This window comes from Notamacropus eugenii, chromosome 3 (assembly GCF_028372415.1).
Source record: "Notamacropus eugenii isolate mMacEug1 chromosome 3, mMacEug1.pri_v2, whole genome shotgun sequence".
Taxonomy (NCBI): Eukaryota; Metazoa; Chordata; class Mammalia; order Diprotodontia; family Macropodidae; genus Notamacropus; species Notamacropus eugenii.
In genome coordinates, this window is record NC_092874.1 from 310,473,413 (window position 1) to 310,488,637 (window position 15,225).

At 44.5% G+C, this 15,225-nt stretch overlaps 1 protein-coding gene across 1 annotated transcript in view; it reads right to left on the bottom strand.

Annotated features, from left to right (window-relative positions):
* The window catches only part of LOC140532119 (uncharacterized), a 76,123-nt gene that overhangs the window by 1,635 nt on the left and 59,263 nt on the right, over window positions 1-15,225 (bottom strand). Inside the window, 4 exon segments of the mRNA XM_072650661.1 lie at window positions 220-323; window positions 1,382-1,510; window positions 2,497-2,574; window positions 3,979-4,052. Coding sequence (XP_072506762.1) covers window positions 220-323; window positions 1,382-1,510; window positions 2,497-2,574; window positions 3,979-4,052 — 385 coding nt within the window.

Below are 15,225 nucleotides of genomic sequence, written 5' to 3' on the forward strand. Positions count from 1 at the left end.
TCTCTCTTTCTCTCTCCCCCTTCTCTCTCCTCTCTTCTCTCTGTAGGTCTGTCTTTCTCTGTCTCTGTCTCTGTCTCTCTCTCTCTCTTCTCCCTCCTGATCCCGTGTTATCTCTGCTCCACAGCAGATGCTACAAAAGAATGTTCCCAGGATGTCTCAGCTTTGTGCCCCACCCTACCCCATCTTTGCTCTGGCCAGACCTCACTGCCTTCCACTCACCATGTGCAGAAAACCCATGACGTATTTGAGAATAGCATAATTGTGCTCTGGAAGACCTGTCACAATCTCCTTGCAACAGGTCACTCGAAGGCTGCTCTCTACACCTGGAGGGACAAAAGTGGTCAGGAAGTCAGTCAACGAGCACTTAATTAAGTATTGTGTAGGCCAGGCAGGCATGAAGCCTGGTCATTGGTAATGCCAGAAGCAGAAAGACTCAGACACGTCTGTGCCCCGGACAGTAGCTCACATGGGCACACACAGTCTCCTCAGGGTGTTTCCTCCATCCTGTTCTGTGGATCCTTACAACAGTCCTTGGAAGTGGCTCAAGTGAGGATACCCCTCCCCCCATTTTACAGATGAAGCTACTGAGACCCAGGGTCACACAGCTAGTAACTGGCAAAGGCAGGATCTGACCCAGTCAGCCAAGGGTCCTTTAGGAGAAGATGGAAGATATGCCATGAAAACACTCCTAGGCTCACAGGACACTGAGTGAGAGAATTATCTCTGGCTCCTTGTCAGTTTAAGACCAGCCTCAGTTTGCTGGATCCGAAATCTCTGCCCAATCCCATCTTTTCTCCTGCTCTTTAAACCCCAGTGATACGTGGGGGCTTTGCAGAAGGCCCTGAGCTTGGAGTCAGGAAGTCAAACATAGCCTGGCATGTACTAAGGATGGTGACCCCCTAACCCCGCCTTTTTTCTGTTTCACATTATCTGTGAAATATTATGCACATAATAATAATGTAAAAAACTATGCATATGTGTGCATTGGCTGTTTCCTTGAAGTCTCCTGAAGGTAACAGCAGACTCATTTCTGCCTCTTCGTCCCCACGGCCCAGTGAGGGGTGAGCAGGTGGAGACCTAGGCAGATGAGTCTGCTGAGGAGGAAGGAGAGATATTTAGTCTGGAGGAGACAAAACCTGAATGCATGTGTGTGTGTGTGTGTGTGTGTGTGTGTGTGTGTGTGTCTGTGTAGGGGGGTAGGGTGACATAATAGTCAGATAACCAAAGGCAGAAGCTGCAGCCAGGAGTTCAGAGAACACACAGTGTGACACAGAGGAATCCCCGGATCACAGGCTGAGGGAGGTTGGAGCCAGATGTGCCAGCCCCACCTACTCACATGTGCCTGATGCCCACCTGGAGCTGCCCCCCAGGAAGTACTCACTGATGATTGCCAGGATCTGTTCATATGCTTCAAAAGTCAACAGTGGCTGTGGCAGCTCTCATAGGAATGTCTTCAGGATGACAGCCGGGATATGAATATCGCTGTAGTCATCGAAATTCACGGGTTTTCCTATAGGACAAAGTAGGCGGAATCCCCCATTGAAGGGGCTCCATTGCCCAAAGTACTCAGCATGGCTCCTCCTATCACAATCATCTTCATCATCACATCAGTGATGACTCAATGGACCTTTACCTAGTGTTGGACCTTGAGCGCTCATCCAGCTAGGTCTAGTGTAGACATCACTGGTCACGTTGGGGAAATGCCATCACCTCTGCTCTAGCTTCTTCCTTCCCCTCCAACCTCAAGAGTTGGCCAGTCCAGCACCACACTGTCCTCAGCTCCTGAACCCCTAACCCCCTCTCCTCCCACCTTTCTTTTATTTCCTATCTCCTAGTCTCCATCTATGACCTAACACAACCCAAGTTCCCCCATCATTTAAAAAACAAAACAAGCCTTTCCATCCCCTCAAGTCATATCATCATCTCCTCTTTTTCTGTCAACCTTCCTGAAAAGTCCATCTATATTCACTGCCTCCTCTTCTTCTGCCCTCACTCACTCTTCAGCCCTCTGCAATCTGGCTCCCAGCCCCATCACCTAAGGGAAACTGTCCTCTCCCAACAAAATATGTTGGGTTTTTTCTCTCTGTCCTCATCCTACTTGGCCTGTCTTCTGTAAGTGGCACTGGGCATCACCTCTTCTGAATACTCTCTCCTCTGGGTCTTCATGACATGACTTTCTCCTGTTTCTCCTCCTACCTGTTGGACCACTTCTCATCAACTGTATGTGTTGATCGACTTTTAGTAAAGGGACTCATCATCTCATGGGACACTTCCCACCCCTTTGCAGCTCTGAGGGGCTGGAACCCAAATCTGCATCAATATTACTTCCACCAGATGTTTCTGAGGCCAAGCACAGTATCTTGTCTCTCTTACACTTGAAATCCCTCTGAGACCTTGATGATGACTCTTCCCTTGGCCAGGCTATGCAACCTCCCTGTTCCTGTCACTGCTAGCCCCATGGCTTGGGGTTGTGTCCATTGGAGGAGGGATACTCACCTTGGTTATACAGTCTCTGGATCTCTTTGATAGTCTGGACATTGGCTGACCGATGGAAAAGGCCCTCAGAGTGGAGGCCTGGGGGAAGATACCTGGAGTGAAGGGGATACCCACAACCCTGCTGGCAGCGAGGAAGGATGCTGAGGCCCAGCAGAGTCTGGGGCAATTGCTTCATCCCTGAGACCATGACTGGGGGAGGATAAAAGAGTATCAGGAATGGGAGCGACCCAACAAGGGAAAGTCCATGCCAAGGTCCCACCTGCTGGGCTCTGAAGAGCCATAGGATTTTAATAGAGTCTGGCCTGATTAGTCATAAATATGGACTGGTAACCACTGCAGCCTGATCATCCTCTGGGGAGCTGGAGGGAGGACACACTGCCAGTGAAAGGGGACTATGGTGCTCTCCTTTGCCCGACTGTCATGAAAGGTGAGGGGCACTCCCAAAGTGGTGTGACCTTCTTGGGGAGGGTCCTCCTTCTACCTTTGGGTAACTCCAGCTCAGCTCACCTCAGCCCACAGTCACAGTGTGTGGAGATAGGCCCAGTCTCAGAGTTATTACTGATAGCTGGAGAAGCATTTCACAAATGTCATCTCATTTGTTGTTCTCAGCAACCCTGGGAGGTGTTGCTATTATTCCCATTTTACAGATGAAGGAACTGAGGTGGATGGAGGCAAAATGATCTGCCCAGGGCCTAGAGCTAGTAAGAGTCTGTGGCTGGCTTTGAACTCAAGACTCTGACTCCAGGCCCAGGGCTCCATGCGCTATGGCATAGGAGGGCAGAGAAAGGGGCCACTTAACGCTGAGGTGCTTTTTCTGCTCAGGATCCTGGCAGATGGATCATCCTATGGCAGGCGTCATCTACTCAGACATGCCCAGCTCTCCTCCTGCCACAAGCTTTGATTTTCCATGTGGTGAAATCTCATCTAGTTCTGATCTTCCTGTTCCCAGGCCCCTCCCAGTCCTGACATCCCCTGTTCTCAGGCCCTTCTCAGCCCTGAAATCCCCTGCTCTCAGGCCCCTCTGACATTCTACACACTATAATCTAAAGTCTTTCTAGCTCTTCCCTTGCTGAACTGGCAGAATCCAAATGACAATATCTCAGTACTTCAGACCAGTTTTATAACCATATCAGATTTTTATGGAGACAAATCATGTCCCATTAGAAACACAATATATGGTTCTGGCCCCTGGACATTACGTGCCAATCACTCTAATGTGGGTCTCCTTGCCTTTTGGGATCATCCAGCTTCTAGCTGGGGACCTGACAGACTCAGTTGTGTTAGGGTCCCTTTCAGCTTTAATTCTTTGGTCTTCTGAACCTTCTTTGAGCCTCAGTTTCTTTATTGAAGGGGCTGGTCCTCCACCACACACCCTTTGGGGTGATCTGAAGAAAGGCCTTGAGAGCAGCTCTCTCCACCGCCTTGACCACACAGTGACTTGTCCCTCAGTTCCCTTGGGGGCTGCATTGCCCCTGTGCTCACCTTTGTCCTTCAGATAGGTCACTGTATCCTTCAGGACTGGTGGGATGAGCTCACCTTTATTTTTGTCTCTGATGCTGGAAAAGAGAGAAGAAAAATGGCCAGTTTTTAGCAGGAGAACCAGGGAAATGAAGCAGAAGGAGCAGAAGCCTCGAGTGCCCCTCTCCAATATCATCCAAACCCCTGAGCATAGCAGGGCAGTGGCTGGCCCCACACTACATGGCAGGTGGTGCCTTGACTGTGATACATTGTAGCTCACCCCATCAATGTATCTCAATGTATCATATCATACTGCAGTTTAAATCTCTTAACTTTGAAGCAGGGCAAACTCAGAATGTGGACAGAAAAATACTGAGAGACAGGCCTTTATCTCAAGGGGAACTCAGGGTCCTCCTAAGAGCTTGGATGCTTCTCTTTCATTGGTGGCCACCTGCCTGCTCTCCCACTCCGCTCTTCAGGTCAGTTTTCAGGACTGGCATTGGCTAAAATAGCGCACCACAAGGGTTGCACAAGGGGCATCCTGTAACCTGGGTTCAAATCCCAGCTTGGCCTCTTTGTGCCCTGGGCAAGTCACTTAACCCTCCTTGGCATCAGTTTCCCCTTCAGAAGAAGCTGGGGAGAAGGATGTCCTGCCAGGCCTAGGTGAGTCCCTAGGATTCAACTTCTCCGCCCCCCTCCACCCCCCACCTGCGGAGCATGGGCTATTGCTGGCCTTGAGGGTTTTGGAATATGGGGTGGCCTCCAAGCCAAAAAGAGGCATTAAAGGAGGACACCAGTAGAGAGCAGTATGGAGCAGAGTGGTAAAGAGGGCTGAACTTGCAGATCCTGAGGTCCACTTGAAATCCCAGCTCTGCCTCTACCCAGCTGTGTGGCCTCTCTGGGCCTCAATTTCCTCAGGTGTACAACAAAAAGGTTGAACGAACCTCCTTCCAGCCCTGTTCGTGTTCCTCATCATTCCAATCTCACCTCATTCGTGAAGTCTTCTGATCCCTCTGGCTGAGAATAGACTTCCCCCTCTGACCTTACACTGCCCTCTATCTGCTTTCTCTCAAATTGCTGTGCATTTATTAAGCATCTACTATGTTCCAGGTATCATTGTGTGTTATTGTTTTATCCCCTCATTAGCATGTGAGCTCCAGAAGGGTAGGGGCAGGGTGGTCACATCTGGGCCAAATTTTGTGTTTCCTCCACAACCCCACACTGGTTCTGCATAGAATAGGTGCTTCATCAGTGTGTGTTTTCTGTCTCTTGTCACACTGCATCCTCTGAGAGTTCTACACCCAGATTTACAGGGGACTCTTCAGGATTTCATCAAGTTAATCTATGATTGAAAATTAATTTGCAGCAATTATAAGGCCACTGATTTCCCTAATCACTGTTTCCCTTACATCTCTTAATTATTTTTCTTGGAATGCTAACTCAACCAGCAACAGAGTGTCATCTCCAAATAGCACCATTGAGGTGATGGCAATCATGGCTCACTCTTCATGCCTAGGCTAGGAGAGGTGGAGATGAATAGTGTGTGGGAAGACTATTAACTAATCAATGCTCTCCTCTTGGTGATACAAGTGACCAGGCTGTCCCCAGGTCTGAGATATGTGACCTAATGAACTTCTGTCTCTTGGTGACCATGGTTTTCTAACTAGAAGATGGAATTGTAAGGCAACCAGAGTTTTGTCAGATGAGGCCACTTGCAGTCCTTTGGCTGTAAGGACTAGCTATCAAGATGAATCTGTGGCCTCATCCAAGTGAACTCTGCATCCCCTGCTATACCTTTGTCTGAGGACACATATCATACACAGCAGCCACTGGCACAAACAGTGCCAGTTTGGAAGAGAAGGTTCCAAGACAATTATTCCCATTTTACAGATGAGGAAAAAAGAGGCTCAGGGGGTTAAGCTGCCACAGTAGTTCCTATTCATGCTTCCTACCTAGTTCTTATCTTTAAGCCTCAGTTGATGTGAATCTCAGAGGTGGAGTGGGTCTTGCAGAGCAGCTACAAATGTCCCAACCTACCTGGTAATTCCTCTCCACAACATTTAAGAGAAGTGGTCATCCAACCTCTGCTTAAATCATAGGATTGTGGATTTAAGATTTGATCAGAGGCTATGCAGGGACATGGGGAAGTTAACTGATTTGTCTGATGGCACGAGGCAGTAAGGAACAGAACTGCGATCTGACATTTGAAGCCAGTTCCTTTGACCCTAAATTCACCAGTCTTTCCACTATATCACAAGTCTCTTAGTCACAGGTCTGATTTTATACACACACATATGCACATGATACATTTAATTAGTAATTGTATTGCTATTACATGTGTATGTATTTATGTACATACTCATATAACACGCATACACATATATATATATACACACACACACATAATTGGTAGATTTTACACTGGTATTACACACACACACACACACACACACACACACACACACACACACAATCTCCTCTCCCAGAGATCATACATACTGTATATGCGTATTGTCATTTTAAGAGGCAACAGTATCAATTTAACTATCTCTTCTGGGGATTCAGTGGGGAGTGTTTTAATTTTAACTATGAGGAACTTGTGTTCAACTGTTACCTATAAAGAGATTATGTTTCATCTGTTACCTGAAAAGAATCAAAGATAAGGTCTTTTTTGAAGTGTTAACTTTGTGCAAGACAAGACAGAAAGGCCTGCATTTGGCCTTTATATTGCAAATGAATAAAAGTATTTTTAAGAAAATATGACTGTCATCCCCACAGGTGGGGCAGAGTTTCAGAAAAAAAAAGAAGTCACAGACTCCGGATGTGATCTTTCTCATAGCTATCACACCATGAATTATTTTGTTATTATTTCCATTTTAAATTAATTCTATGGATAGTAATTTTGATATATTTAAGCCTAGGAGATGAAGATTTTTAGTATATAGAGAGATTACGTACCCCTTTTTAGAAATGAGATTTCTTCAGTTCATTAAATAAAAAAAGTAACCTGGGTTGGGAGCTCAGAGGTAATTATTTAATAATAGCCACTCTGTAATGTTAGTAATTAATAAGGAAATATTTAAACATATCCCTGGATTATGCAAATTAAAATGGCAACAAATCTAAGGGATTATTATTCCATCTCAACTACATGTGAAGATAGTTAATATATAAAACTCTTATTACAGTAATAATGTTATGAGTTCACATTTACGGAGTACCCTACAGTTACAAAAGGATTTTTTCAATCCAGCTCTGTGAAGTAATGAGTACATTTCACAGATAAGGAAACTGAAGCACCAAGAGAAACAAGGGACATACCCACAGTCACACAGCTAGTGTTAGATCAAGGATATGATTTCAAGTTCAGCTTCTTTCTCCTTCATGTGAACTCTGCCAGGGGCTGCTTTCCTTCTACCACCTATATGCACTGGCAGCAGGCAGTCTCTGAGTATGGGCATATTAAGGTCAACCCCATGTCTATCCCATTACCAGCATCCTAGCATAACTGTTTCTATTGGGCAGTGACTATATGACACCCAGTACTTCCAGTGTATAGCAACAGCATTTCCAGCTCTGCATTTCCAACAACGTTGTTGTTCCCCAAATGGTTAGAAGGAGCATGAGATCAGTCTTGGTGCACAGCAGGAGTGACAGGTCCAGGTGAGTGGCCCAAGAGCAGGACTTTGGGCTACTGAATGAAAACAGCTCATAAGTAAGTGTCATGAGTTCTCTGCCTGATGACTCATCGCCATTTCTGGATAGTAGTCATGGAAGCATTTGCATATGGCATAAACGGGGATTCAGTGTTCTCAGCTTTCTTGCAGTGCTTTTTCACTATGGAGCCTCAATTTAGAGCAGGGTTTTGTCCCTCAGCTCTGCATATTTAATGTTCACAAATAAAGGGGATTATGCCTTTTTTTTTTCCAAAGTGAATCTGGAATGCTAGTACTCTTAATTCTAGCTGATATTGAAAGGCTACAATTTGTTCTCTTCACCTAATCTCAGAAAAAGGAATTGAACAATTTCTAAACAAACTCCTAAAGGAAACAACAACAACCCAAGACCAGATGGATTTATAAGGAAAATCTATCAAGCAATTATTTAATTAATTAACAGCAATTAATTCTATCTAATAGCACATGAACTGGGGGGGGGGGGAGAAAAAGAAGGGATCCTGCCAAATTCCTTCTACCACATAAATATGGCCTTGATGTCTAAACCAGGGAGACTCAAACAAGAGAAGGAAAACGTAGACCAATATTGCTAAAAAATACTGATGCAAAAATCTTAAATAAAACAATGAGGGGGGAGGGGATGGAGCCAAGATGGTGGAGTAGAAGGACGCAACTTTAGAAGCTCTCCTCTGACAGCCCACAAAATACCCGTAAAAAATGACTGTAAACAAATTCTAGAGCAGCAGAAGCCACAAAATGACAGTGAAAGAGATTTCCAGCCTAAGGCAGCCCAGAAGGCCAACAGGAAAGGTCTATTGCACTGGGTACAGAGCAGAGTACAGCCTAGCCTTGGTTCATGCTGCAGGCTTCAAGGCACCATCTGCAGCAGTTGTGGGTTCCATATTCCTCAACTTACACACACCAAAGCTCTTTCACCTGGAGGAGAAGGGCCCCAGCCAGCAGCAGCTTTTATTGTTGGAGCACTGGCCTAAAGACCCTGGGGGAATTGAGCACCTGATCTGCATCTCAGCCCTGAGTGATGGCCCTGCAGTGAGGAGGAATGCTGGCTGATGTGGTGGAGGCTCTGGAGAGGGAATCCTGCTCAGAGCACAGGCCAGGAGAGGAGTAAAATCCTCTCCCTTGATTGTGCCACCTTGGAGGAACTGAGAACTTACGAGTCCCCTGAGTATACCCTCCTCTTGACAAAGAACTCAAAACTCAAGTAACTGGCTGTGAAAATGCCCCCAAAAGGGAAAAAGAATAAGACAACAGAAGGTTACTTTCTCGGTGAGCAGGTATTTTTCTTCCATCCTTTTGGATGAGGAGGAACAATGCATACAATCAGAGGAAGACCTAAAAGTCAAGGATTCTGCATCCAAAACCTCCAAAATAAATATGTAATGCTCTTAGGCCATGGAAGACCATATTTTGAAAATCAAGTAAGAGAGGTGGAGGAAAAACTGGGAAAAGAAATGAGAGTGATTCAAAAAAACCATGAAAAGTGAGTCAACAGCTTGCTAAAGGAGACTCAAAAAAAATGCCGAAGAAATTAACACCTTTAAAAATAGACTAACTCAAATGGCAAAAGAGGCCCAAAGAGCCAATGAGGAGAAGAATACTTTAAAGAGCAGAATTAGTCAAATGGAAAAGGAGGTTCAAAAGCTCACTGAAGAAAATAGTTCTTTAAAAATTAGAATGGAGCAAATGGAAGTTAATGACTTTATGAAAAACCAAGAAATTACATAAGAAAACCAAAGGAATGAAAAAAAAATAGAAGACAATGTGAAATATCTCATTGGAAAAACAATTGATCTGGAAAATAGATCCAGGAGAGACAATTTAAAAATTATGGCACAAAAAAAGAGACTAGATATCATCTTTCATGGAATTATCAAGGAAAACTGCCCTGATATTCTGAAACCAGAGGGTAAAATAAATATTGAAAGAATCCACCAATCACCTCCTAAAAGAGATCCCCAAAGAAAAACTCCTAGGAATGTTGTAGCCAAATTCCAGAGTTTACAGGTCAAGGAGAAAATATTGCAAGCAGCCAGAAAGAAACAATTTGAGTATTGTGGAAATATGATCAGGATAACACAGAATCTGGCAGCTTCTACATTAACGGATCAAAGGGCCTGGAATAGGATATTCCAGAAGTCAAAGGAACTAGGATTAAAACCAAGAATCACTTACTCAGCAAAACTGAGTATAATACTTCAAGGGAAAAAATTCAATGAAATAAACAACTTTCATGCATTCTTGATGAAAAGACCAGAGCTGAATGGAATATTTGACTTTCAAACACAACAATCAAGAGAAGCACAAAAAGAAGCATGCTTTCCTGAAAACAGGAAAGAGAAATCATAAGGGACTTACTAAAGCTGAACTGTTTACATTCCTACATGGAAAGATTATATTTGTAACTCTTGAAACTTTTCTCAGTATTTGGATAGTTGGAGGGATTACACACACACACACACACACACACCCCATACATATATATATATATATATATATATATATATATATATATATATATATATATATATATATATATATATATATATATACACACATACATACAGAGAGAGAGAGAGAGAGAGCACAGGATGAGTTGAATAGGAAGGAACGATATGCAAGAAAATAAAAATAAGGGGTGAGAGAGGAATATATTTGAAGGAGAAAGGGAGAAACAGAACGGGGCAAATAATCTCTCATAAAAAAGGAAAGAAAAAGCTTTTTCAATGGAGGGGGAAAAGAGGAGGTGAGAGGGAAAAAGTGAAGCTTACTCTCATCACATTTGGCTTAAGGAGGGAATAACATGTACACTCAATTTGGTATGAAAATCTTATGTCTCAGATGCAATCCAGCTCCCTCTTGTGAATACAAGTGTTACGGGGGTGGGGGGATGGGGTGGGGGGGAGGAGCCAAGATGGCGGAGTAGAAAGATACACATATGCTAGTCCAAACCCACAGCCCATAAATTACCTGTAAAGAAGAACTCCCAACAAATTCTGGAGCAGCAGAAGCCACAGAAAAGCAGAGTGGAGGAGATTTCTGTTCCAGAGAGCCCTGAAAAACTGACCAAAGGTCCGTTGTGCACTCGACCCAGAGCAGAGCCCAGCCCTGCCTTGGCCTCACAGCACCGAGACAAGCAGATTTGAGCAGGCTTCAGGGACAGAATCTCCAGCAGCTGCGCAGGTCCCTCCACCCACATGTGACAAGAGTCAGTGAGAGAGTCTTTTTGGGTGGCCAAGAGGGGAGTGGGGTGTCCCCGTGGCTCGGGCCCCCTCGGGAGGCAGCAGCAGGGGCAGCAGCAGACAGGGGCTCCCAAAGCAGGCAGGAGCTTGGATCCATTGTTGAAGGTCTCCTCATAAACCCCCTGAGGGAACTGAGTCCCGTGTGGTGGCCCTGCCCCCACCTGAGCATCTGAACTTAATCTCACACTGAATAGCAGCCCTGCCCCCACCCAAAGCCCTGAGGCTGGGAAGCAGCATTTGAATCTCAGACCCCAAGCACTGGCTGGGTGGATCTGGAGGCCAGGTGGGTGTGAAGAGAATACTCAGAAGTCAAGTCACTGGCTGGGAAAATGCCCAGAAAAGGGAAAAAAAATAGGACCATAGAAGGTTACTTTCTTGGTGAACAGATATCTCCTCCCTTCCTTTCTGATGAGGAAGAACAATGCTTACCATCAGGGAAAGATGTAGAAATCAAGGCTTCTGCATCCCAAACATCCAAAAGAAATATTCCATGGGCTCAGGCCATGAAAGAGCTCAAAAAGGATTTTGAAAATTAAGTTAGAGAGGTGGAGGAAAAACTGGGAAGAGAAATGAGAGAGATGCAAGAAAAGCATGAAAAGCAGGTCAACACCTTGCTAAAGGAGACCCAAAAAAATGCTGAAGAAAGTAACACCTTGAAAAGTAGGCTAACTCAATTGGCAAAAGAGGTTCAAAAAGCCAATGAGGAGAAGAATGCTTTCAAAAGCAGAATTAGCCAAATGGAAAAGGAGGTTCAAAAGCTCACTGAAGAAAATAGTTCTTTCAAAATTAGAATGGAACAGATGGAGGTTAATGACTTTATGAGAAACCAAGAAATCACAAAACAAAACCAAAAGAATGAAAAAATGGAAGATAATGTGAAATATCTCATTGGAAAAACAACTGACCTGGAAAATAGGTCCAGGAGAGACAATTTAAAAATTATGGGACTACCTGAAAGCCATGATCAAAAAAAGAGCCTACACATCATCCTTCATGAAATTATCAAGGAAAACTGCCCTGAGATTCTAGAACCAGAGGGCAAAATAAGTCTTCAAGGAATCCACAGAACACCGCCTGAAAGAGATCCTAAAAGAGAAACTCCTAGGAACATTGTGGCCAAATTCCAGAGTTCCCTGGTCAAGGAGAAAATATTGCAAGCAGTTAGAAAGAAACAACTCAAGTATTGTAGAAATACAATCAGGATAACACAAGATCTAGCAGCTTCTATGTTAAGGGATTGAAGGGCATGGAATAGGATATTCCAGAAGTCAAAGGAACTAGGACTAAAACCAAGAATCATCTACCCAGCAAAACTGAGTAGAAAAAAATGGTCTTTCAATGAAATAGAGGACTTTCAAGAATTCTTGATGAAAAGACCAGAGTTGAAAAGAAAATTTGACTTTCAAACACAAGAATCAAGAGAAGCATGAAAAGGCAAACAGCAAAGAGAAGTCATAAGGGACTTACTAAAGTTGAACTGTTTACATTCCTACATGGAAAGACAATATTTGTAACTCCTGAAACTTTTCAGTATCTGGGTACTGGGTGGGATTACACACACACACACACACACACACACACACACAGAGCACAGAGTGAATTGAATAGGATGGGATCTTATCTTAAAAAAATGAAATTAAGTGGTGAGAAATATATTGGGAGGAGAAAGGGAGAAATGGAATGGGGCAAATTATTTCTCATAAAAGAGGCAAGCATAAGACTTTTTAGTGGAGGGAAAAAGAGGGGAGGTGAGAGAAAAACATGAAGTTTACTCTCATCACATTCGACTAAAGGAAAGAATAAAATACACACTCATTTTGATATGAAAACCTATCTTACAATACAGGAAAGTGGGGGAGAAGAGGTTAAGCAGGGTGGCGGGGATGATGGAAGGGAGGGCAATGGGAGGAAGGAGCAATTTGAAGTCAACACTTGGGGAGGGACAGGTTCCAAAGAAAGAATAGAAGCAATGGGGGGCAGGACAGGATGGAGGGAAATATAGTTAGTCTTACAGAACATGACTATTATGGAAGTCATTTGCCAAACTACACAGATATGGCCTATATTGAATTGCTTGCCTTCCAAAGGGAATGGGTGGGGAGGGAGGGATGAAGAGAAGTTGGAACTCAAAGTTTTAGGAACAACTGTTGAGTATTGTTGTTGCATACAACTAGGAAATAAGAAATACAGGCAATGGGGTATAGAATGTTACCTGGTCCTACAGGACAAAAGAGAAGATGGGGACAAGGGAAGGGAGGGATGATAGAAGAGAGGGCAGATTGGTGATAGGGGCAATTAGAATGCTTGGTGTTCTGGGGTGGGGGGAGGGGACAAATGGGGAGAAAATTTGGAACCCAAAATTTTGGGAAAATGAATTTTAAATGGTAAACAAATTAATAAAAAAAATACAAGTGTTACAAATGCTTTGGCTCCTTAAGAGCCAACCCAATTGGGTGAATTTTTAATAAACTTTGTTTTCTTTGGCTTTAAGAAGGCTGCAGTCGAATTCATTTGAGCACAACCCAGACTGTCGGCATTTTGGGGTCCCCATCACCCCTGAACCTCGTCATTTATGGTTCCCTGACCCGGAAAAGCTGCTAATCTCAATTTCTTCTGCTAAAACTAAAAGGTATGTAAGCCTTCTCCTTTCCCTATCCCCTTCTCACTCTCCAAGAACCTTAGAAGCAGATTTTTGGACCTGGCTTCAAGTCCCAGTATCAGGCAAAGTCTCTGAACTTCCTGGGCACGAGGGAGTTAGAGACTCATGTTGTCCATCCAGTGGTTGTGTTTGAGGCAGTGGACCTGGGCATATCCTCCAAAAGTGGGTGCCCAATTCTCTGGATTTCTTGGGCGCAAGGAGATCAGGGAAAATTTGGTTACTTTTTTAGTGTGTGCCTAAGTCTCTGAACTTTCTGGGCACTAGAGAGTTAGAGACTCAGGTTGTTGGTCCAGTGGCTGTGTTTGAGGCAGTGCACCTGGGCATATCCTCCAAAGCACAATTCTCTGAACTTTCTGGGCACTAGGAGGTTAGAGAAACATCTGTTAAATGGGTGCCCAATTCTCTGGATTTCCTGGATGCAAGGAAATCAGGGAAAACTCAGTTATTTTTTTCTTTTTTTTCTCAAGGTTTACTTCCACATCCTCCTTTAAGGAGGAAGGGACTTCTAGGCCCACACCAAGAAATGGGTCAAAATTCATCAATTCCAAAGAATTCGCCTTCAGGCTGTCTTTTACAAAATTGGAAAAAATTTAGCTTCTCTAAAGAACTTAAAAAGAAAAAGTTGGTATTCTTTTGCAACACACTTTGGCCTCAGTATCACCTGGAAAACAATGAAGGGTGGCCCACGTTCGGGACCTTACAATGCAATATTCTTTTTCAGTTAGAATTATATTGTCTCCAAAAGGAAAAATGGATAGAAATACCTTACATAAGGGCCTTTGTCAAACTCTCTCAGGACCCCATTCTCAGAAAAGATTGTAAAATGCTTGTAGCTAGAGCCGGCCCACAAAAGGGAAATGGGGGTGAACTGGATGTTTTGGATGACCCCCTGTTTATGGCTCCTAACGTCTTGATCTCACCTCCTTCTCTACTTCCGTTACCGCCATCCTAACCCCCCCCTCCCCAATCCTTCCTGAGCCCTCCTCCAGCTCCCCAACCTCCTACTGTTTCCCCTACTTTCCCTATGTCCTTCTACCTCCCCTTCAGCCACTTTTACCCCAACCTTTCCTTCACCCCAACCCCCCTCAATTCCTACCTCATTTACCTATCCTATATTTCCTCCTATGCCCCTCCCCCCCGGGCAACTCCCTCTCAGGCCCCAACTACAGATCTTGCTGGAGTGCCTCCCTCTGCAGCCCCTCTTGCTGGAGCAATATTCACTCAGGCCTTAGGCCCTGCTCCCATGGCATTCTCTGGGGCATCTCCCCCTTTGATCCCTACTCTTCCTCAGATACCAGCGGATCTTACCCCTTGCCACCCAGATCCCCTGGCCCTGCAGACTAATCCAGTTCAGCAGGCATTCCTCAGCCCCTCCCTCACAAGAAGTGGCACTTCCTATCTCCCTCCACAAGCCCCTGCCCCATTGAGCTGTCTGGACTGTTTCCCTTGAGACAAGTGCCTATCCCATCCAGTGGGACAACCACGGTGCATGTTCCGCTCTCTCTTTTGGATCTCACCCAGATTAAAGAGAAACTAGGGAGATACTCGGAAGACCCCACTAGGTTTACTGAGGGTTTTAGGGACATATTCCTACAATTTGAACTTTCTTGGAAGAATTTGCACATTCTTTTCTCTGTCTGTTGTACAGTTGAGGAGAAGGGGAGAATTTGGGAGC